The sequence below is a fragment of the Callorhinus ursinus genome, unplaced genomic scaffold (assembly GCF_003265705.2).
Source record: "Callorhinus ursinus isolate GAN/ISIS: 27379988/994484 unplaced genomic scaffold, GSC_fseal_2.0 scaffold23, whole genome shotgun sequence".
NCBI classification, from domain to species: Eukaryota; Metazoa; Chordata; class Mammalia; order Carnivora; family Otariidae; genus Callorhinus; species Callorhinus ursinus.
In genome coordinates, this window is record NW_027397085.1 from 4,597,605 (window position 1) to 4,620,584 (window position 22,980).

Consider the following 22,980-nt stretch of genomic DNA (forward strand, 5'->3'; position numbering starts at 1 on the left):
CTGAGATTAAGAGTCTCTTATGGTTTGTCTCCCTCTCTGGTTTTGTCTTGTTTCATTTTTCCCTCCCTTCCCCTATGATCCTCTGTCTTGTTTCTCAAATTTCTCATATCAGAAAGATATGGAACGCTTCACGAATTTGCGTGTCATCCTTGCACAGGGGCCATGCTAATCTTCTCTGCATCGTTCCAGTGTTAGTATATGTGCTGCCGAAGCGAGCACAATCACTTCTGTTTTTAGACAGGAGAGAGTGTTCAATTTATTATTCTTGCTTAGGCTTCAAGTAGCTATACCTGGTATATAAAAACTGCTCTTAAAACAGCTAAAACGAGGCTTTTTTTTTTTTTAAGGGAGATATCTTGATTGCGTTTGCATATAGTAAATTGGATTGAGGAAAAAAGTAGTTAACTGACTGCTTATCTTCAATCAACTTTTAAATATCCCAAGGCAGATGATAAAAATTGCAGACTAGGCATGACCTTATTTTGCTTTCAACCTCTTTCCATTAATATTTCATATATGTTCTTTGCCTATTGTGAAATACAAGAATGATAAATAATACCTGAGAATTTTCTCATTAGTGACTTGCACTTACATCTAAAACTATAATGACAAACTTTCAATGTATTTAAGGATTTAGATAACCAAGACACATAATTCAGAACCAGTTTCTTCTCCCCCACTACCTTATTTGATACACAGTCATCCCAAAGTGACTTTCACACCTAAACTTAAGGTTATCTTGTTTACACTCCTGAATTTCATCCGTTAATTTTTCAGCTTTTTCTTTCATTTTTGCAATCGCTTGAAATGTAAATGTTAACAAATTTGTACTAATTGTAAAAGTTATTGGAAGGATGGAGCAAAAAAAATTATGCAACTTTGAAATTCCTTTAAATGAAAATAACCCTTAAATTATATTTGAGAAGTAGTGTTTTTGTTTTCATTTTAAAATTTATATTTATTTATTAAATAATTGATTTATTTTATAAGAATAAAAAAAGTTTTCCAATGATCACTAGGTCATTTTCCCAGGCCGAACTTTCAGTGAACCACCAAAGCATTCAAGGTATGTTTTTATGGGTAGAGTCATATAAAGTAAATTTGTTTTTGCCTAAAAATAGAAGGCTTAGTTAGATATGGATTTATTTGCACTAATGGCTCTCAAAAGACCAGATGGGTAGGAGGTTAGAAGTGTGGGAAATGCAGGACATTTGGCATTTTGGGAGCCATTAATGCCATATGATGCTTTTGGCGTCTCTGTACTTTTACCACCACCGTATTGAACTTCTAAGTCAGAGGTCTTTAACTGGCTGTTCCTTTATAACTTTGTGGTGTTTCTTGCTGCCATAAAGCTGATGTGACTACACCCATAGAATTGGTAGTCCCCTTTCCTTCTGATACTTCATTGCAACTCCCTCTTCCCTTCATTCCTTTCAGAGTGTTCAGAACAAAAGTTCATTTTATTTTCATCCTAGATTTTAGGTTAAATCACATATAAGGAAACTGTTAAATTGTTCACTAGTTTAGCTAACTCTGTTTTAATACAGTCCTATCTTCTTCCTCCCAATTCAAGGAGTAATTTTAACCAAATTATAGAATGGTCAAAATAAACAAATTATCTTAGTAATTGTTGTATATTGTATATAAGCTAAAATTCAGCTCTCCTGAGCATTTTCTTCTCATTTGGTACTTCAGAATTTTATGTATATATGTATGTATGTATTTATTTTGAGAGAGAGAAAGAGCACAAGCAGTGGGGGAGGGGCAAAGGGAGAGGTCAGGAGCAGACTCCCGGCTGAGCAGGGAGCCTGACGGTGGGGTTCGATCCCAGGACCCCATGATCATGACCTGAGCAGAAAGCAGACGCTTAACGGACTGAGCCACCCAGGCGCCCCTAGAATTATTTTTTATACATACTACTACTACTACATGTTGTCTCTTTCAGGTGTTAAGTAGAAAACGTACAAAATCTTTTAATAATTTATTAAAGGATAGACAAAAACTCAAAAAAAATTTTTTTAAGATTTTTTTTATTTGAGATAAAGCAGGAGTGATAGAGAGAGAGAGAGAGAGAGAAAGAGTGTGCACAAGCAGGGAGAGCAGCGGGCAGAAGGAGGAGCAGGCTCCCCACTGAGCAGGAAGCCTGACCCAAGGCTCAATCCCAGGACTCTGGGATCATGACCTGAGCCAAAGGCAGATGCTTAACCAATTGAGCCACTCAGGCACAGCCCCCCAAATTTTTTTAATTTGTAAAAGCTATTTTAAGTAAATTTTGTAGTTAGAAAATGAGAATTCCTTAAATATGTTTATTTTTATATAGTAGTCAAATTAGCATAATAAATACCAACTTATCAAATTTTAAAAATACCAACTATTGGCATAAAAGATCATTTTGATTATGAGGTGATTAAAAATATAGAAAGAGATGGCTTTGAGGATTTTCTTTGCAAATTCAGAGAAGGAGAAAGGAGGATGACGTCTTCTCTTTTTTTAAACTAACCCCCCCAAGGATCTGACAGTTAAAAAAAAAGATAATTGAAGATGTATCTATTACAGTGTTTCTTTCATTTGTACTAAAATTTTTTTAAGATTTATTTATTTGAGAGAATGAGGCAACCAGAGATAAAACTTTAAATAACAAGATATACATAGTAGAACATATTATCATCATTGCTTGGCATAAAGGATTCTAATGCAAGGATAAGAAGTTATTTATTCCAGCGGCACCTGGGTGGCTCAGTTGTTAAGCATCTGCCTTCGGCTCAGGTCACGATCCAGGGTCCTGGGATCAAGCCCCACATTGGGCTCCCTGCTCTGTGGGAGGCCTTCTCCCTCTCCCACTCCTCCTGCTTGTATTCCCTTTCTTTCTGTGTTTCTATCTGTCAAATAAATAAATAAAATCTTTTAAAAAACTTAAAAAATTTTTAAAAAGTTATGTATTCTTAATGTTTTGCTCATCATCCTGTGAGGGTGTGCAATACCATGATGTTAGCCCTCCTAGCTGATTTTCATAGCTTAACATCATCAAATGGCAAAGGTGAAGCAAAACAAAAACAGTAAAAAGATTTTTGTACAATATAAAGCTCAGCAAGCATATTTATGCTTATTTTTTTCCCCTGAAAAACCTGTCTTGCTTGTGAGGATGCATGCTAAGTTTCAGCAAATAATACTTATGCTGTAGCTCTAGATATGGCCTAATCAAAGGAAACCAAAAGAATGACTCAAACATATGCTTGAAACACCAGTGAGCCCTAAATTCGTAGCTAAATATGTCAGAGTGCCTGGGCCTTAATGGTGAAGGTAGGAGGCAAGAGGAGTGGTATAGGAGAACTGTCTTTTTTCCTGATCATCCTTCAACTTCTCTTGGTACAAATTGCAGAGGGAGCAGGATGAGGAGGGGATAATAAAGTGGCAGTCACTTAGGACAACCTCCTGATTCCTTTTGGCCCCTACATGGGTTGTTACTTTTCATGCCTAACTTGACAGCATGATTTTAATTTATAGTCTATTACCTATAATGGAGGAGATAATGACCCTGAGAAAATAGGTGTGATTTTTTCCTCCTATAATTAACCTATACTTAGAATAACCCAGCCAAAATAGAGAGAGGCTTTTAGCTAAACTAATTCTAAATAATTATAATTTTACCAATCTTCATGTAAAGTATTTTTTTAAGAAATGGAAGATTTTTTTGGTAAATTTATTATGTAATGATACTTTTATATCAATAAATAGGTATAATATTTATAAAATATTTTATATATCACATGAATGCCTGAGAGAACCATTTCAAGTTATTTTGATCAAGAAATGCTAAATGAGAAGGTATGTTTTTAGTGCTTTAATAAACCTGGAGTAAAACATATTGTTGTCTTCTAGGGCCTGAGGCTGAAAATCCTGAAATTTTGCCAAACCCAGATAAGGTTGGTCTATATAACAGAGATTACCTTTGCAGCTCATGTGTTTAGATTTTATTTAAAAATTATATTGATTAAAGTATCAAGCCCATTAGGTTCTTTCCCTGGGTGAGAATATGACTAAACCATTTCAGTAATAGAAATGTATTCTTGTCTAAAAACCCCTTCCAATATTTGTTCTTCCCTATCTCTAATGAAATAGTATTTTCTTGATCTGTGTTTCTTTTTTGTATTTTAATTCCAGTATAGTTAACATACAGTGTTTTATTACTTTCAGGTGTACAAAATAATGATTCAACAATTCTATAAATTAGTGCTAATCAAGATAAGTGTACTCTTAATTCTCTTCATCTATTTCACCCATCCCCCCATCCACCTCCCCTCTGATAACCATGTTTATACTCTATTTAAGAGTCTTTTTTTTTCTTGGTTTGTCTATTTTTTCTTTATTTGTTTGTTTCTTAAATTCCACATAGGAGTAAAATCAATGGTTATTTGTCTTTCTCTGACTAACTTACTTCACTTAGCATTACACTGTCTAGATCCAGGCATGTTGTTGGAAATAACAAGATTTCATTCTTTTTTTTTTTTTTAAGATTATTTATTTATTTATTTATTTGAGACAGAGAGAATGAGAGAGAGAGAGCACATGAGATGGGGGAGGGTCAGAGGGAGAAGCAGACTCTCCGCCGAGCAGGGAGCCCAATGCGGGACTCGATCCAGGGACTCCTGGATCATGACCTGAGCCGAAGGCAGTCGCTTAACCAACTGAGCCACTTGGGCACCCAAGATTTCATTCTTTTTTATAGCTAAATAATATTCTTGTGTATGTATATACCACTTCTTTATCCATCTTTCAGTGGACACTTGGGCTCCTTCCATAATTTGGCTATTGTAAATAATGCTGCAATAAACATAGGGATGCATATATCCTTTCAAATTAGTGTTTTCATATTCTTTGGGTAAATGCCCAGTAGTGCGATTAGTGGATCATATGGTAGTTCTGTTTTTAATTTTTTGAGGAACCTTCATCCTGTTTTCCAGAGTGGCTGCACCAGTTTGCATTCCCACCAGTAGTGCAGGGGGGTTCCTTTCTTCCTACATCCTCGCCAACACTTGTTTCTTGTGTTTTGTTTTTAGCTATTCTGACTGGTGTGAGGTGGTATCTCATTGTGGTTTTGATTTGTATTTCCCTGATGCCGAGTGATGTTGAGCATTTTTTCATGTATCTGTTGGCCATTTGTAGTTCTTCTTTGGAGAAATGTCTGTTCATGTCCTCTGCCCATTGCTTGACTAGATTATTTATTCTTTGGGTGTTGAGTTTGATAAGTTCTTTATAGATCTTGGATACTAACCCTTTATCTGATAAGACATTTGCAAATACCTTCTCCCATTCTGTAGGTTGTCTTTTGGTTTTGTTGACTGTTTCCTTTGCTGTGAAAAAGCTTTTTTATCTTGATGAAGTCCCAATAGTTCATTTTCGCCTTTGTTTCCCTTGCCTTTGGAGATTTGTCTAGTGAGAAGTTGTTCTGGCTGAGGTCAAAGAAGTTGCTGCCTGTGTTCTCCTCTAGGATTTTGATGGATTCCTGTCTCACATTTAGGTCTTTCATGCATTTTGAGTTTATTTTTACATGTGGTATAAGAAAATGGGTTAATTTCATTCTTCTGCATGTGGCTGTCCAATTTTCCCAACACCATTTGTTGAAGGGACTGTCTTTTTTCCATTGGATATTCTTTCCTGTTTTGTTGAAGATTAGTTGACCATAGAGTTGAGGGTCCATTTCTGGGTTCTCTATTCTGTTCCATTCTGTTCCATGGATCTATGTGTCTGTTTTTGTGCCAGTACCATACTCTCTTGATGATTACAGCTTTGTAATACAGCTTGAACACATTGGACAAAATAGACTTGAAAACAAAAACTAAAACAAGAGACTAAGAAAGACAGTACATAATCATAAATGGAACAATTCAACAAGAAGATATAACAAATTGTAAATATTTACACACCCAACAAGGGAGCACCCAGATACATAAAGCAGTTAATAACAAACATAAAGGAAGTAATCAATAGTAATACAATAATAGTAGGGAACTTCAACACTCCACTTACATCGATGGACAGATCATCCAAACAAAAAATCAGCAAGCAAACAGTAGCTGAGAATGGACATTGAACCAGGTGGATCTAACAGAAATATTCAGAACATTGCATCCTAAAACAGCAGGATACACATTGTTTTCAAGTGTACATGGAACATTTTCTAGAACAGTTCACATATTAGGCCACAAAACAAGTCTCAACAAATTCAAAAATGTCAAGGTCATACCATGCATCTTTTCTGACCACGATGCTATGAAACTAAATATCAACCACAAGAAAAAAATATGGTAAGACCACAGAAATATGGAAGTTAAAAAACATGCTACCAAACAATTAATGGAACAACCAAAATAATCAAAGAGGAAATCAAAAGATACATGGAGAGAGGGGCGCCTGGGTGGTGCAGTTGGTTAGTCATCCCACTCTTGGTTTCAGCTCAGGTCATGATCTCTGGGTCATGAGATTGAGCCCCATGTTGGGCACCATGCTGCGCGTGGAGTCTGCTTAGAGTTTCTCTCTCCTTCTCCCTCTCTTCCTCTCCTCCCACCTAAAATAAATAAATAAATCTTTAAGAAAAATATGTGGAAACAAATGAAATGAAAGCACAACAGTTCAAAAGTTTGGGATGCAGCAAAAGCAGTCTAAGAGGGAAGTTTATAGCAATACAGGTGTAACTCAAGAAGAAAGAAAAATCTCCAACAACCTAAACTTACCCCTAAAGGAGCAAGAAAAAGAAGAACAAACAAACCCAAAACCAGGAGAAGAAAAGAAATAATAAAGATGAGAGCAGAAATAAGCAAAATAGAAACTAAAAAAATAATAGAGCAGATCAATAAAACCAGGAGCTGGTTCTTTGAAGAGATCAACAAAATTGATAAACTTTTAGTCAAACTCATCAGAGAGAGAGAGAGAGAATTCATATAAACAAAATCAGAAATGGAAGAGGAGAAATAACCAACACCACAGAAATACAAAGGATTGTAAGAGAATACTATGAAAAATTATATGCCAACAAGTTGGACAACCTACAAGAAATGATAAATTCCTAGAAGCATATAATCTCCTGAATCGGAAAGAAATAGAAAATTTGAACAGACCGATTACCAGCAATGAAATTGAATCAGTAATGAAAAACTCCCAACAACAGAATGTCCAGAACCAGATGGCTTCACAAGTGGATTCTACCAAATTTAAAGAGTTGATACTTATTCTTCTCAAACTGTTCTAAAAAATAGAAGAGGAGGGAAAGCTTCCAAATTCATCCTATGAGGCCACTGTTATCCTGATACCAAAACCAGAAAAAGACACCACAATAAAAGGGAACAACAGGCCAGTATCTTTGATGAACATAGATGCAAAAGTCCTCAACAAAATATCAGCAAACTGAACCTAACAATACATTAAAAAATCATTCACCACAATCAAGTGGGATTTATTCCCAGGATGCAAGGGTGGTTTAATATTCACAAAACAATCAACATGATACATTACATCAACAAGAAAAAGGGCAAAAACCATATGAACATTTCAGTAGATGCAGAAAAAGCATTTGACAGAGTACTGTGGGGATTCACAGTGCCTGGATAGATAAAATCTGACTTGTATATACCTCCCTGGATGAGACTAATTGAAAAGCAAAGGAGGAGTGCCCGGAATGCTGGGCGTCCTTTGGAGTTTTCTTGGCTGAAAGCGGCCAGATTCTTAATGTGGCTCAAGGTTCTCATCTAGGGAAAAAATGTTTAAATTTTGAAGAAATACAGGTACCTGTAATTGTCACAAACTTCATGAACTCCTTGCCTTGCACGTATGTCACAAGCACTGCTCCTATCACGTGCTGCCCCATATATTATTGTCCTGATCATTAAGGCTACACATTCCTTCTTGTTTTTCTCTTGCATGTGGTGTATTGATAAAATTCACAATAAAAGTGGAGACAGAGCTTGGCTCGAGACCTTTTGCCATTAGAGCATCTGGTCCCCTCACCCTCTCCTTTCTCCTACTTTGGTGTCTGGAGTAATCTTTTCATTTGCCGTCTCAGGGTTTGCTGGCCAAACCCGACAAACATCCATTCATGATAAATCCCTCAACAAAGTAGGTTTGGAGGGAACATACCTCAACATAATAAAACCTATATATGAAGACCCATAGCTGACATCATACTCAATGAGGAAAAACTGAGAGCTTTTTCCCTAGGGTTAGGAACAGGGCAAGGATGTCCACTCTCACCACATTTATTCAACATAGTAGTGGAAGTCCTAGCCTCAGCAATCAGACAACAAAAAGGAGTAAAAGGCATCTAAATTGTGAGGAAGAAGTAAAACTTTATTTTCAGATGGCATGATACTATATTTAGAAAATCCTAAAGACTTAACCCAAAAACTACTAGAACTGATAAATAAATTCAGCAAGGTGGTAGGATACAATATCAACATACAGAAATCTGTTGCATTCCATACACTAATAATGAAGCAGCAGAAAGAGAAATTTAAAAAAAAAATCCCATTTACAGCTGCACTCAAAACAATAAAATACCTAGGAATAAGCCTAACCATGGAGGTGAAAGACTTATACTCTAAAAACTATAAAACAATGATAAATTGAAGACAAACAAATGGAAAGATACTCAACACTGATGGATAAGAAGAGCAAATATTGTTAAAATGTCCCTACTACCCAAAAGCACCTACATATTTAATGCAATCCCTATCAAAATACCGACATTTTCCACAGAACTAGAAAAAAACAATCCTAAAATTTGTATGGAACCACAGAAGATCCCAAATAGCCAAAATCAATCTTGAAAAAGAAAAACAAAGCTGGAAGTATCACAATCCCAGATCTCAAGTTACACTATAAATCTGTCATAATCAGAACAGTATGGTACTGGCACAAGAACAGAAACATAGATCAATGGAACAGAACAGAGAGCCCAGAAATAAATCCTCGTTTATATGGTCAGTTAATCTTTGACAAAGAAGGCAAGAATATGGAAGGGAAAAAGTCATTTCAACAAATGGTGTTGGGAAACTGAACAGCTACCTGCAAAAGAATGAAACTGGACCACTTTCTTTAACCACACACAAAAATAAACTGAAAATTCAGAACATAAATGTGATGGCTGAGTGATATTCCATTGTATATTTGCAATGATGTGGTTAGAACCAGAGGTTATTATGCTAAGTGAAATAAGTCAATAAGAGAAAGACAGTTACCATAGGATTTCACTCATATGTGGAATTTAAGAAACAAAACAGAGGACCATAGAGGAAAGAAGGGAAAAATAAAACAAGATGAAACCAGAGAGGGAGACAAACCATAGGAGACTGTTAATCATAGGAAACAAACTGAAGGTTGCTGGAGGGGAGGTGGGTGGGGGAAAGGGGTAACTGGGTGATGGGCATTAAGGAGGGCACATGATGTAATGAGCACTGGGTGTTATATGGAACTGATGAATCACTCAACTCTACCTCTGAGACTAATAATACCCTATATGTTAACTGATTTTAAATTAAAAAAGTGTTTTTTTATGAGCTATTCAAATAAAAGGACAATGAAACTCCACTTGTAAAAAAAAAAAAAAGTCTATTTTGTCCAGTGTATTGTTACCCTGGACTTCTGTTCACATCCATTTGTGTGATAAATGCTTCTCCATCCCTTCATTTTCAATCTGCATTTGTCTTTAGGTCTGAAATAAGTCTCTTATAGGCAGCGTATAGATGGGTCTAGTTTTTGTTCTTTTTATCCATTCTGACACCCTCTGTTTTTTGATAAATGTATTAGTCCATTTACATTCAAAGTAATTATTAATAGATATGTATTTCCATTTTGTTGTTTTTGTAGTTCTTTGTTCCTTCTTTTGCTCTCTTCTCTCACAATTGATTGGCTTTCTTTAGTGATATACTTGGATTCCTTTCTCTTTATTTTTTATGTATCTATTACTGGTCTCTGATTTGTGGTTACCATTATGTTTGTATATAATATCTTCTTTATATAGCAATCTGTATTAAGTTGATGGTTGCTTAAATTTGAACCCATTCTTTATTCCTCAACCCCTGTGTTTTAGGTATATGGGGTCATACTTCACATCTTTTTATTTTGTGAGACCCTTGACTGATTTTTACAGATATACTTATTTTTACTGTGTTAGTGATTCCTACTTTTCTTACTCCTCCTTATGGTCTCTTGTTTCCACTCAGAGTTCCCTTTAACATTTCTTGTAGGACTGGTTTAGTGGTGATAAATTCCTTTAACTTTTGTTTGTCTGGGAAACTCTTTCTCCTTTTCTGAATGATAGGCTTGCTGGATAGAGTATTCTTGGCTGCAGGGTTTTTCCTTTTCACACTTTGAATACATCATGCCACTCTCTTCTGGCCTGCAGAGTTTCTGCTGAAAAATCAGTTGATAGTCGTAAGGGGTTTTCCTTGTATGTAACTGTTTTCTTTTCTCTTGCTATATTTAAAATTCTCTGTCACTACTTTTGCCATTTTAATTACTGTATGTCTTGGTGTGTACCTCCTTGGCTTGATTTTGTTGGCAGATCTCTATGCCTCCTGGATCTGGATTTCTGTTTCCTTTCCTAGATTCAGGAAGCTTTCAGCTATTATTTGTTCAAGTAAATTTTCTGCTTCCATATCTCTCTCTTCTCCTTCTGGGATTCCTATAATATGAATGTTATTATGCTTGAGAGTGTTGCCGAGTTCCCTGAATCTATTTTCATGTTGTATTTTTTTTCTCTCACCTGTGTGGCTTGATTCTTTCCATTACTCTGTCCTCCAGGTCACAAATCCATTCTTCTGCTTCTTGTAGTCTACTACTTATTCCATCAAGTGTATTTTTAATTTCAGTGAAATTCTTAATCTCTGATTCTTCTTTATGTTTTCTGTCTCTTTGTTAAGGGTCTTACTGAGGTCCTCCACTCATTTCTCTGGTCCAGCAAGTATCTTTAGGACCATTATTTAAATTCTCTCTCAGGTACATTACTTACCTCTGTTTCATTTGGCTCTCTTTCTGTGATTTTGTTTTGTTCTTTCATTTGGGACATATTCTTCTGTCTCCTCATTTTGTCCGAACTCTGCATCTGTTTCTATGTGTTAGGAAAGTCAGCTACATCTCCTGCTCTTGAAAGCAGTGGCTTTATGAAGAAGAGTTCCTGTAGTGTCCTGCAGTGCAGCATTCTCCAGAACCTGACACGTCAGGGGCATCTTCTGTGTGTGTTGTGTTCACCTTGCTATTGTGGCAGAGCCACCTTTTCCTTAAGTCCAGTTGTCTGCAGTGGCTCTCTTTATCTGTTGTGGGTAGTATTTGGTCCCTGTGTTGTGGGCCAGTTTGGAGCCATCTTGGAGTTGAGCTGAGTCAGACCAGGCATTTGCCAGAGAGGCAGAATCACCAAACTGCAGGGCACTTTCCCTTTGTTGTCCCCTTAGAAGCTTTTGTTGATGGGCAGTGCCTGCACTTAGACCAGCAGTCTGCCCCTAGCCCACTGCTGGGGCTGCATTTGGACTGGTATATGTGGTTTGTCTTTCCTTCTCCCTGAGGCAAGAGTCACTTTGGAGTGGTGTTGGCCCCTGTTGGAGCTGCTGGCACACTGGGAGTCTTATTGTACCTTTTTGGTTGGGCTCTGGCAGAGAGCTTATTGGAGGGGGTGGACCCACAAAATCTGCGGGAGCAGGAGGTGTGTTGTTAGCAAGTTAGGTAGCAAGTGTCTGCATCCCACTGGTTCCTCCACATGGCCATGTGTTTAGACTGGGGCGTGGATGGGGTGTGAAATGGCACCTGCCAGCCAGCTCCTTTGTTTCTAGAGAAGTCTCCCAAGGATCCCTGTACCTCTAGCACATGCCCTGAGATGAATAAACAAATCTTCCTCCCCTATTCTCCAGGTGTTCTTCCAACTGCTGCTTCTATGGTGTATCTCTGCAGGCTGTTTTTTTGTGCCATCTCTTTAAGTGAGGACTGTTTCCTCTCCTCCTGGCCGAGCCCACTGATTTTTAAAGTTCTAGGTTTTAAGTTCCACTGGTTGTAACAACTTATGAAATTTAACCCCTTTGGTTTTCAAAGCCAAATGTTGTGGGGATTTGTCTTCCCCAGCAGGCTTCCCCTCAGGGTGATAGTATGTTTCTCTCCTCTCTCTATCCACATGGAGTTCCTCCCTCCCAGGGAGGGTCCTGCAGGTCTGTTTAGCTCCCCACTGCATCTCTGCCCTTCCTACCCTCTTCATTGTGGCCTTTTCTCTGTATTTAGCTATGAGTTTGTTCTGCCAGTCTTTGGGTCATTTTCTGAATTATTTACACCAATGTGAGTGTTATCTAGTTGTATCTGTGGGATGAGGTGAGTTTAGGGTCTTTCTGCTCCACCATCTTCCTTAGAATGTACCTTGATCTGTGCTTCATATCCAGTATCATTAGTCTTTTATTGTATATCTAGAAGAGAAGTATGTAACCTATTATCAAACTGTTGAGATGATGTAGCAAAAATGCTTTCTGTTGGTTTGTCTGTTACCAGAGTTCTTTTAATATTTCCTGCTAGATACTGCTTTCCCATCTTCCAGATGTTATTCAGTAACCTCGTATTGACTGCTTCTTTTGGCTTTGCTTTCTGCTTGGTGCTATGGGAAATCAGAAGACTGTGAGGCTGACGCTGCCCACAGCAGACTCAAGCAGTCCAGGATCTCCGCAGGCCAACCCTACCATACCTGTACCTGCACCTTATTTTATCTCAAATGTACCTTGTACATTACCACCTCCATGTCTTTGTTCAAGTCAGGAGCCAACAAGCAAGGGAAAGAACATAAAATATGGAACCAGAAAGTGTGTGTTTCAAGGGCAAATATGTCCATTTTCATGTGTAAAATACCAATTACAATACCCATTTCACACTATTATTGTGAGAACTGAGAGCAATGATAGTTCATGGTGTCTGGCACCTCCTTGGTGCTTAATATGTATTTTTCCCTCCTTCAACTCCTTCACAAATCTTTAATTTCTGGTTCAAGTCCTTCCTCCTGTGCGGATCTATCTCAGATGACTGGTGATCTTGACCAGAGTAATTGTTCCCTCTTAAACAATCATTATTCACTGACTATATCAGTATTTCTCAATCACTTGCATCCTATGACATTAATAGGTCTGAGAAAAAGGATCTTTGTGAACAAAGAAGTTTGGAGATTACTATATTTTAAAGTCTTCTCAGAGATTTTAATGTACATGCTCTGAGAAGTCTTGTGGTAAAGAAACCTGGTTAACTTTGTTTAACCAAGCATTTTTTTTTAGCAATCATGAAAACCCTCCCCTGCCTCCTGTTCCCCCCTCCCCAGAAAACTTCTTGTAACACACTGGGCTCTTTTGTTTATGCCATTCATTTCAGTTCATACAGTGTTTTTGACATTATTTATATTTATTTAATGTCTTATGTATTTATACCTTCAGTCTTCATTTAGAAATTAAGTTCCTTTAGGGCAGAGTCCAGTGTATATACCTTATTACATCTATGGCCTTGAATTTAGTAGATATAAGTTCTTCAAATAGGAGGACTGTGACTTAAAGAATGGATAGATTCTGGTTCTTGAATTTTTTTCTAAATTCCTTTTATCTTTCTGAGCAAATTATATTTTACATTACTAATAAATATATCTTTTTAAGCTTTGTATGTTATATATAGAGAAGATAAATGGTGGCAGGCGGAAAGGAAGGGGAGAATAAAATGGTTTTCACTTCTCTTACTCAAATCAAATCAGAATACCAGAGAGCTTACAGATTACAGTGCATTGTGTCAGAATGGTGTGTCAATGGAAGATGGATTTGATTTTTAGAAATAGCCAAAAGTCATTGAAATCCATTCTATTACTTAAGGTCAAGCAAATTAACAGGTTTTTTTTTTTAAGATTTTATTTATTTATTTGAGAGAGAGAGAGAGTGCACGCACCCATGTGCACAAGTAGGGAAAAGGGCAGAGGAAGAGAATATCCAAGCAGACTCCGCTGAGCACAGAGCCCAATGCAGGGCTTGATCTCATGACCCATGAGATCAGAACCTGAGCTGAAACCACGAATTGGACACAGAACCACCTGAGCCACCCAGGTGCCTGGCACATTAACAGTTTTTAATGGTAAAAAAAAAAAAAAAAAAAAAAAGTTCAGTGTCTTCAAAGTATTGAGACTTTTCTGAAGGGCTTATAAATGGTTTTTGAAAGCAATTTCAAAAGAGGAAGTCTAATAATATCTTGAGCATTGGAAAAATTATAAGAACAGGTATATATAACCTGTTAAGACGGTATCTTTGAAAAGTAATAGTCATTTAGAAATACAAGTTTTGTGTTATGTGTTTAACCATAATGCAGAACCACTGATTGATAGCTAAGGCTCGTAATATTTACATAGAGCTGTGTCTTTATTTTTCTTCTTTTTCCCCTCTGATCTTCTTTCCTTTGGCCTTTTCACTTCATAGTTACATAGTGATACAGAGGTGGGGAATAAAAAGAAGGTGAAACTACACCAATTTTATTCTTGATTAATGATTTTTATAAAGTTCAATAGTGATTTTTAAATTTAATTAATTAATTAATTTAGTTTTAAGTAGGCTGTGCACCCAGCACAATGCAGGGCTTGAACTCATGACCCTGAAATGAAGACATGAACTGAGATCAAGAGTCAGATGCTTAACTGACTGAGCCACCCAGGTACCCCAATAGTGATTTTAGGCAAGGGATAATATTACAGTCATTAACTGCAGTGAAGTTTTGAGATAAGCTACTAATTTAACTGTTCATGCCATCTCTATCTCTTCTCTTTTCACAAATAATTTAAACTTAGCTGAATAGATAATTGGCATCTATAATTATGACCCAGCCAATTTTACTCTTGGTCCTCTGTGAATGTTTAGCCATGTATTCAGAGTCATTAGTAATTTGGTATAGGAGTAGTAAAGAGTATTTTTATTTATGGGAGGGGAAGAAAATTGATAAAATTTGTTAGTGGTAATTTACCTAGATGATAAACTAGAAAACTATGAAGTTTTAATTTTAATTTTGGCATATGGTGTAATGACAGAATTTCTGTTTCTACACAGGAACTAAGCACAGACAGAGACTCTCCTGAAATTAGCTTTCTCTCAGGTACTACTACTAAAGTATCTGATGTGGTGGTTGTAAAGGAGAAACCATTACTAGAGCCAGAGAAGATCTTAGCAGTACCAAACAACTTTTCTGAGTCTGGAAAGGAAGCCACATTGGCCATGAATTCTGAAGAAACCAAGGATGAAGAAAGTTCTCTTAAAACTTCTGTGTCTGCCTTAGAAAGGTTTCTCACATCACCAGAAATCACTCAGGAGGAAAGGCTGTTGGAAATAATGAGTGATTTTGAACCTAAAGAGTTGGCCAACCCATTGAGCAACTCTCCAAGTTCCATATCAGTATCTTTGACACGTCACAAAGATTTACTAGAAAACACAAAGGATGATGCATTGCCAACTGAATTGTTAGCAGTCCTAAACACATTATCAGAGGGCAACGTGGGACCCATCTGTCATGGAGAAGAGGGAGGCAGAAGTCTCAGGGCTGGAAATGAATATTCTGGAGTGGAGCCCAAGAAGTCTCAGACCACTGAAGATTGTTCACAAATAGCAGAGGTGAATTTTGAGTCTCTTTGTTCTGCTCCACTCTTTGAACAAGATTCCAAGTTAGGGGAGCTGCAGGACAAGCATCTTTCACTGCAGCATGTAAGTGCAAGTGTGAGCCTGTGATTTTGCCTTTATAGTGACCTTTACCAAGTCTTCATTGCCTTTTATAGTGACCTTTACCAAGTCTTCATATACTTTATTTTAAATTCAAATCCCCTTGGGGCGGCTGGGTGGCTCAGTCGTTAAGCGTCTGCCTTCGGCTCAGGTCATGATCCCAGGGTCCTGGGATCGAGCCCCACATCAGACTCCCTGCTCGGCGGGAAGCCTGCTTCTCCCTCTTCCACTCCCCCTGCTTGTGTTCCCTCTCCCACTATCTCTCTCTCTTTGTCAAATAAATAAATAAAATCTTTAAATTAAAAAAAAACATTCAAACCCTCTTCCCAAATATCAACACTCAGAAGATGCTTTTTGAATTTGAAACATAAACTGATCTTTCTAGAGATTCTAGGGGTAGAGTTTTCAAGGGATTTAAGTGTTGAAATAGAAGTTTCTCATTCAAAGACCTGAGACTTATCATTAGATTGCTTGTATATAAGAAGGAAATAATTATCTACCAGATTTTTTCCTGTTAGCTCAGAAAATCACTATGCCTACCTGGGTGCAGAGTAGAGAGGAGATATCCCACATTAATTTCTAGTTGAGGATAGAATATATGCGATTGGGCTGCCAGGAGAGGGAAAAAGTTATGCCTGGTTTCAGCAGAACTTTGCAGTCTATGTCTGAGGCTACTGTCAGGTAGCACAGTTCCTGGGGTTTAGAATTCCTGCAGTATTATGCCTGGAGACCCTGCAGTGGGCTACCACTAGCTAAGTCTCTTTTTTACGTTAACAGGTTTTTTTTCCTTTTTAAAGGAATCTTATTTTTTTTCCTGACTACATGGTAATACACCCTCATTGTAAAAAAAAAATCAAACATTACAGCAATATATATATTATATAATATAATAAAAAAAAGTCCCTCACAATTCCACATTTCAGAGATAATCACTATTAACAATTTGGTGTATCTGTCTCCAATTTTTTCTGTGCATATTCTATGTAAGTTTATATAAATGAGACTATATTATACATAATGCTTTGCAACTTTTTAAAATATTTTTTATGAAAGTGTAGTTGACATTTTGCAACTTGTTTTTTAAATTTAATTATACATCTTGGTTATCTTTGTCAGTGAACGTAGTGTATTAAAATCTTTTTACTTGCTAAATACTATTCGACTATATGGATATTTTGTGTGTGTGTGTGTGTGCGCATACATAAATATAATTTACTTAACTAATTCACTAATGATGGTCATTTGAATTATTTTCTTTCTTTTGGCTATTACCAGGCAACTTTTATGAACATCCCTGGGACAATTTGAAACAGTTACTTAGTAACTTTTTGAAACAATTACTTAGTAACATGTTACTAAGCTCATGTTGCAAAATACATACCTGGCATAATACTGCATGCAATTCTCACAGAAAACATCTCAAAACAGACATAATAAAACTAAAAAAATCCAGAAAAAGAAAAACTAATCATGGGGATAGGGTATGAAGATTAAATTAAACATTCCAGTATTCTAATCTGAAAAGAGGTAATATAAGTAAAACGTAGGAGATTATAATTGATTGGTATTAATAGAGTGAGCATGAATTTAGCAAGTGTTCAAAAAAAAGAGAGGTAAAGTAAAATGTAAAAAGGAGATTGATTTAGAACAAATTAAATACCCTTTTACTCAGCCATAATAGAAATATGAAACTTGTTATGCTAAAAAACTTTGCAAGCTGGATATATAAATAAGCTCAAGAAAGGTTTACATGATATATGTAAAAATATATCTTCATGAAAGTTAAATCTATAATGGATTATTAAGGGGGAGTAAGAGCCATTCATGATATACTGGTAACCTTTTAAAATCAATGTAATAGAAGTTATGTACAATCTTGTCTCACAAAATACTACTTCCTGCTGTCAAACAACAAACACTGGGCTGAACAGAGCATTGATCTGGTCTAGTATGATGTTTCTGCTGTTTTTATATGTCATTTTTTGCTGCCTATTTCCTGTGAAGTTAAAGCATCCAGAGTAACCTTAGTTTTGCCCTTGAATTTTAAGGATGAATATTGATAAGAATAATTTTTACTTATGCTCTTCTTGTCTGAGGCTTTTAAAATCTGCATTGGCTTTTATTATATTTTTAAATTTTTATTATGTGGCCTGTGGATTTTTGTACTTTCATCTTATAAGAGGCATTTTTGTATAATCAAAGGATGAGATAAAACTTAATTTCTTCTCATTTTAAATCTTTTGCATTGTTATAATTATTTGTGTATTTACATCTTATTACAGACTCTAGAAGATCCAAGTCCATCTGGGCTGCAAACTTTGGTTCATCAAAATGTCACCTCTTGTGATCCACTAAATAATAAGGGAAATTCAAATTCGGTAGAAAATAAGTCTGACCAGGAACCTCCATGTGTGTTAAGGAGATCGTCCAGACTGAAAGCAGGCAGAGATGAAAAGCACACAGATGACAAGTATAAGATGCCAAAAAAGATTTTATCAAAGATACTTGTCAGTGAGAATCAAACAAATAATAACTCTTCAACTAAGAATTTCAGGTATACTCCCAAGTTATATCTCTCTCTCTGGATATGCTACAGACTTTATAGATAATTCTATGCTTGGGACACTAGAGTCAATATACAGTTACCCCTAAGTGAAGAACTTTATTTTTTAGTGTTGTTGCCTTATTTACTGTGCAGTTATTTTTTTTTTAACCCAGAAAACTCTTCTTTTTTTTTAAAAAGAGTAAAGGGAGATTTGTTGGATTTCAGCCTAATGCTAATTTCCATTCTTTCTTTTTTAAATTAAGTTTAGTTAGCATCCATCATCACACAGTTACAAAATTTTCTTTTCTTGTCATGAGGATTTCTAAGATTTACTCTCTCAACAATTTTCAACTGTGCAATATGGTATTGTTAACTACAGTTACCGTGCTGTACATTCCACCCCCAGGACTTATTTATCTTATAAATGGAAGTCTGTACTTTTTGATCACCTTCACCCATTTCACCCACTCCCCACCCCCCTGCTTCGGGGAACTACCAGTCTGTTCTCTGTATCCATGAGTTTGGGTTTTTTGTTTTTGTTTTTTGATTCCACATATAAGTGAGATCATACAGTATTTGTCTTTCTCTGTCTGACTTATTTCACTTAGCATAATGCCCTTTAGGTCCTTTCACATTGTCACAAATAGCAGGATTTCCTTTTCTATGCTATTCTGAATAATACTCCATTGTGTGTGTATGTACATATATGTGTGTGTGTGTGTGTGTATGTGTGTGTATATATATATACCAATTTTCCTTATCCATTTATCCATCAGTGGATACTTAAGTTGTTTCCATGTCTTGGCTATTGTAAATAAAGCTGCAGCGGACACAGGTGCAGATATTTTTCAAGATAGTAATTTTATTTCCTTTGGATAAATATCCAGAAGTGGAAATGCTGTATCATATGGTAGTTCTATTTTTGATTTTGTGAGGACCCTTTATACTGTTTTCCATAGTGCCCTCACCAGTTTACATTCTCACCAGCAATGCACAGGGGTTCCTTTTTCTTCAAATCCTCAGCAACACTTGTTCTTTCTTGTCTTTTTAATGATAGCCATTATAACATGTATGAGGTGATATTTTACTGTGGTTTTTATTTGCATTTTCCTGCTGGTTAGTGATGTTCAGCACCTTTTCCTGTACCTATTGGCCATTTGGATGTCTTCTTTGGAAAAATATCTTTTCAGTGCCTCTTCCATTTTTGAATTGGATTGTTTGCTCATTTGCTATTGAGTTGTATGAGTTCCTTATATATTTTGAATATTAACCCCTTATTAGATATATGATTTGCAAATATTTTCTCCCATTCAGTAGGTTGCCTTTTTATTTTGTTGATGGTGTCCTTTTCTGTGCAGAAACTTTTTAGTTTGATATAGCCCTGGTTATTCATTTTTGCTTTTGTTGCCTTTGCTTCTTGTGCCAAATCCAAAAAATCATTGCCCAGACCAATGTCAAGGTGCTTACCCCCTGTGTTTTTTCCTACGAGTTTTATGATTTCAGGTTTACAATGAAGTCTTTAATCCATTTTGAATTGATTTTTGTGTATGATGTAAGATCAATGCTGTCTCATTGTTTTACATGTGGCTATCCAGTTTCCCAAACATCATTTATTAAAAAGATTGTCCTTTCCCCATTGTATATTTTTGGTTCCTTTATTGTAAGTTAATTGACCATATATACATTGGTTTATTTCCGCTCTACAGTATTCCATTCAGCTATGTGTCTGTATTTATTCTTTATTCCACTATTTTGCAGTTTTTGATCAATGTAATGCCACATGGCAAGTCCTGTTTTCTTGCAAAAAGCCTATCTTTTTCCCTAGAAGGTGATTAGATAATGGTATGCCAGCTTAGGGAGTGAGGGGCAAGAGACTCAGAATACTTGTAGATGACTGCTCTTAAAGGAGAGAAACCCACAGGTGGCACAAAGAAAAGGCTAGAAGCCACAAAAACTGGCATGCCTGTCACAGAATTATCTGCTGTTTACTCAGGAGCCATCTCCATATTTTAAACTGCCATGCTCTTTGGGCCCCTGGGTGGCTCAGTTGGTTAAGCATCTGTCTTTGGCTCAGGTCATGATCCTCATGGTCCTGGGATTGAGTCTCACATCCGGCTCTCAGCCCTGTGGGGAGTCTGCAGCTCCCTCTTACTCTTCCTCAGTACTCTCAAATAAATAGATAAAATCTTAAAAAAAATAAGTAAATAAACTGCCATGCTCTTTGATAGCAGCTCAGTAAAATACCTTTCAGTTTTAAAAATTGAGTAAAAATTTAGTATGATTCTCTATGAATTGTTGTAGAGAACATGATAGTAATTTTAAGAACACATTTATGTTTCAAGAATGCAGGATCCTGCTTTAATGATTAAAGGTAAAGGGAAGAATATGCATTCAACCAGACTCAAAAGTGGAGAACAGATGGAGAGAAACAAAAAACTTGCTGGAAAAAATGGTGAGGCATATTTGATTTATTTTTTTTTAACTAAGTAACTTATAGAAACATAGAATTCTGGTACTGAAAAGGATTTAGAGATTATCTATCTCAACTTTCTCATTTTACTGATGAGGAAGTTCATAAAGGTGAAGGATTTTTCCCAGCATTGCACAGCTCATTAGTAGCATAACTAGGACTTGATCATGAACTTCTGGCTTATAGACTGGTATTTTTTCTATACTTCTATTTGGAGAGAATAGTTACAGGACCCTTTTCAAATTTAGATATGTGATCTATTTGTGGTGTGACAAACCTAGCATAAGGCTAGGTGTCAGATGTTATTTCTTTGTTCCTACAAAACCCCAAAGAATAACCTAAGAAACTATGAGAAACCATAAGAATCTAGGAAGACTGGTTAAAATATAATAGGGGTACAATTGGCAAAATTAAAATATGGATTGTAGGTTAAATAACAATATACCATTGTTAAATTTCCTGAACTTAATAATAATTTGGTTATTTAAGAGAATATCCTTATTTTTAGAAAATATACACTTAAGCATTAGTGAGTAAAGGGGCATGGTGTATATATATGTCTGTGTGCATGCAAAATACTAACAGTGGGTGAATCTTTTGTTCTGTCTTTATAACTTTTTTGTAAGTCTGAGGGTTTTTTCCAGATAAGACATTTAAAAAATTCAGTGAACTGAAATAAGACAAAAATAAATACCTTTCATATGTAAGTATTACCCAGTTAGAAAAATATAGGAGAAAGTCCCATTTATAATAACTATAAAAGAGAAAATACCTGCTTGTATACCTAATAAGAAATGTGCCTTACCTGTAAGAAGAGAGTTGAAAATTCTGCTGAGGGACTTAACAAAAAAAAGAGACTTGAATAAAAAGAAGAACTTTACTCTTGACCATAAGTATTCAGTCTTGTAAGAAATTTATTGCTCCCTAAATTACTCTATAAATATGTGAAAGCTCAATCAAAAACAGATTTTTGTTTATTTGCTAATTCGTTTGCTTTATAAAGCTGGAGATTAGTTATGAGAATGTTATAAAATGATACTAAATATTGAAAGACTAGCCTAGAAAATTCTGAAAAATAAAAGCACAGGGAGAGTGGAGAGACAAGAACCTGCTATACATAATATAAAAGCAAAAGCCATAGAAATTAAAATAATTTGGTACAGGCACAGGAATAGACAGATATATTGATGAAACAGAATAGAGTTTACATGTAGAAGCCTGATACAGTGTGAATTTTGGGGAAGATATATAATAAAGATGGCATCTCAAATTGGTGGCAAAAAGAAGGACCAAGCAATAAACAGTAAAAACATAAACAAAACTGGGTGGATACCTATAACATTCCTTATACTAAAATTAATTCCATTTTGTCCAAAGATTAAATGAAAAAAAAATTCTAGAAGAAAAATAAGTGAATCTTTTTGTAATCTCTGAGGAGGAAAAACCTTCTTAAAAAATGACAAACCCAGAAGCCGGGAGGGAAAAGAATGATAAAAGTGACTACATATATTTTAAGAAGATTGTATGGAAAAATACCCTAAAGAAAACCAAACATTGAGCACAGAAGAAATATCAATAACACATAACAGGGGTTAATTGCATTAACATGCAAAGAGCTCCTACAAAACAATAAGGAAAAAGAAAAATGAGTACATGAACAAGCAGTTCACAGGAAAAAAATATATACATACATACATATATATATATATATATATATATATAAATAACTGGGACACCTAGTTGGCTCAGTCAGGTAAGCATTTGACTCTTGGTTTTGCCTCAGGTCATGATCTCAGGGTCTTGAGATCCAGCCCTGCATCAGGCTCCTTGCTCACCTTGAGATTCTCTGCCTCTCCTTTTCCTCTCCCTCTACCCCTCCCCCTGCTTGCACACACTCTCTCTCTCTCTCAAATAAATAAATAAATAAAATCTTTTAAAAAATAATTGAAAGGATTAGCATCTCACTTATGATTTTAAAAAATATAAATTAGGAAGTACAGTTTTCACTAAGAGAATGTCAAATGTTTAAACACTTGAGAATTCCCAGTGGCAAGAATATGGAAAAAGTAAGCAGTCTTTTATGTTGTTGGTAATAGTGTAAGTTTGCTCAGTCTTTTTTTTTTTTTAAGATTTTATTTATTTATTCGACATAGAGCAGGGGGAGGAGCAGAGGGAGAGGGACAAGCAGACTCTGCACTGAGCACCGAGCCCGACGCAGGGCTCAA

At 36.0% G+C, this 22,980-nt stretch overlaps 1 protein-coding gene and 1 non-coding gene across 9 annotated transcripts in view; one reads left to right on the forward strand and one right to left on the reverse strand.

The window, feature by feature from the left end:
- ANKRD31 (ankyrin repeat domain 31) overlaps positions 1 to 22,980 on the forward strand; it is a 146,598-nt gene that overhangs the window by 20,214 nt on the left and 103,404 nt on the right. For 5 of the 8 annotated variants that reach the window (XM_073905319.1, XM_073905320.1, XM_073905324.1 and 2 more), the window contains 5 exons: positions 1,020 to 1,066; positions 3,880 to 3,923; positions 15,078 to 15,725; positions 18,023 to 18,294; positions 20,628 to 20,737. In XM_073905319.1, coding sequence (XP_073761420.1) covers positions 1,020 to 1,066; positions 3,880 to 3,923; positions 15,078 to 15,725; positions 18,023 to 18,294; positions 20,628 to 20,737 — 1,121 coding nt within the window. The remainder of the gene's footprint in view (positions 1 to 1,019; positions 1,067 to 3,879; positions 3,924 to 15,077; positions 15,726 to 18,022; positions 18,295 to 20,627; positions 20,738 to 22,980) is intronic. The other 3 variants (XM_073905322.1, XM_073905323.1, XM_073905326.1) reach the window with 2 other exon arrangements.
- Positions 113 to 219, reverse strand: LOC112839720 (U6 spliceosomal RNA). Its single transcript, XR_003212274.1, has one exon. It is a non-coding gene; the product is annotated as a U6 spliceosomal RNA (small nuclear RNA).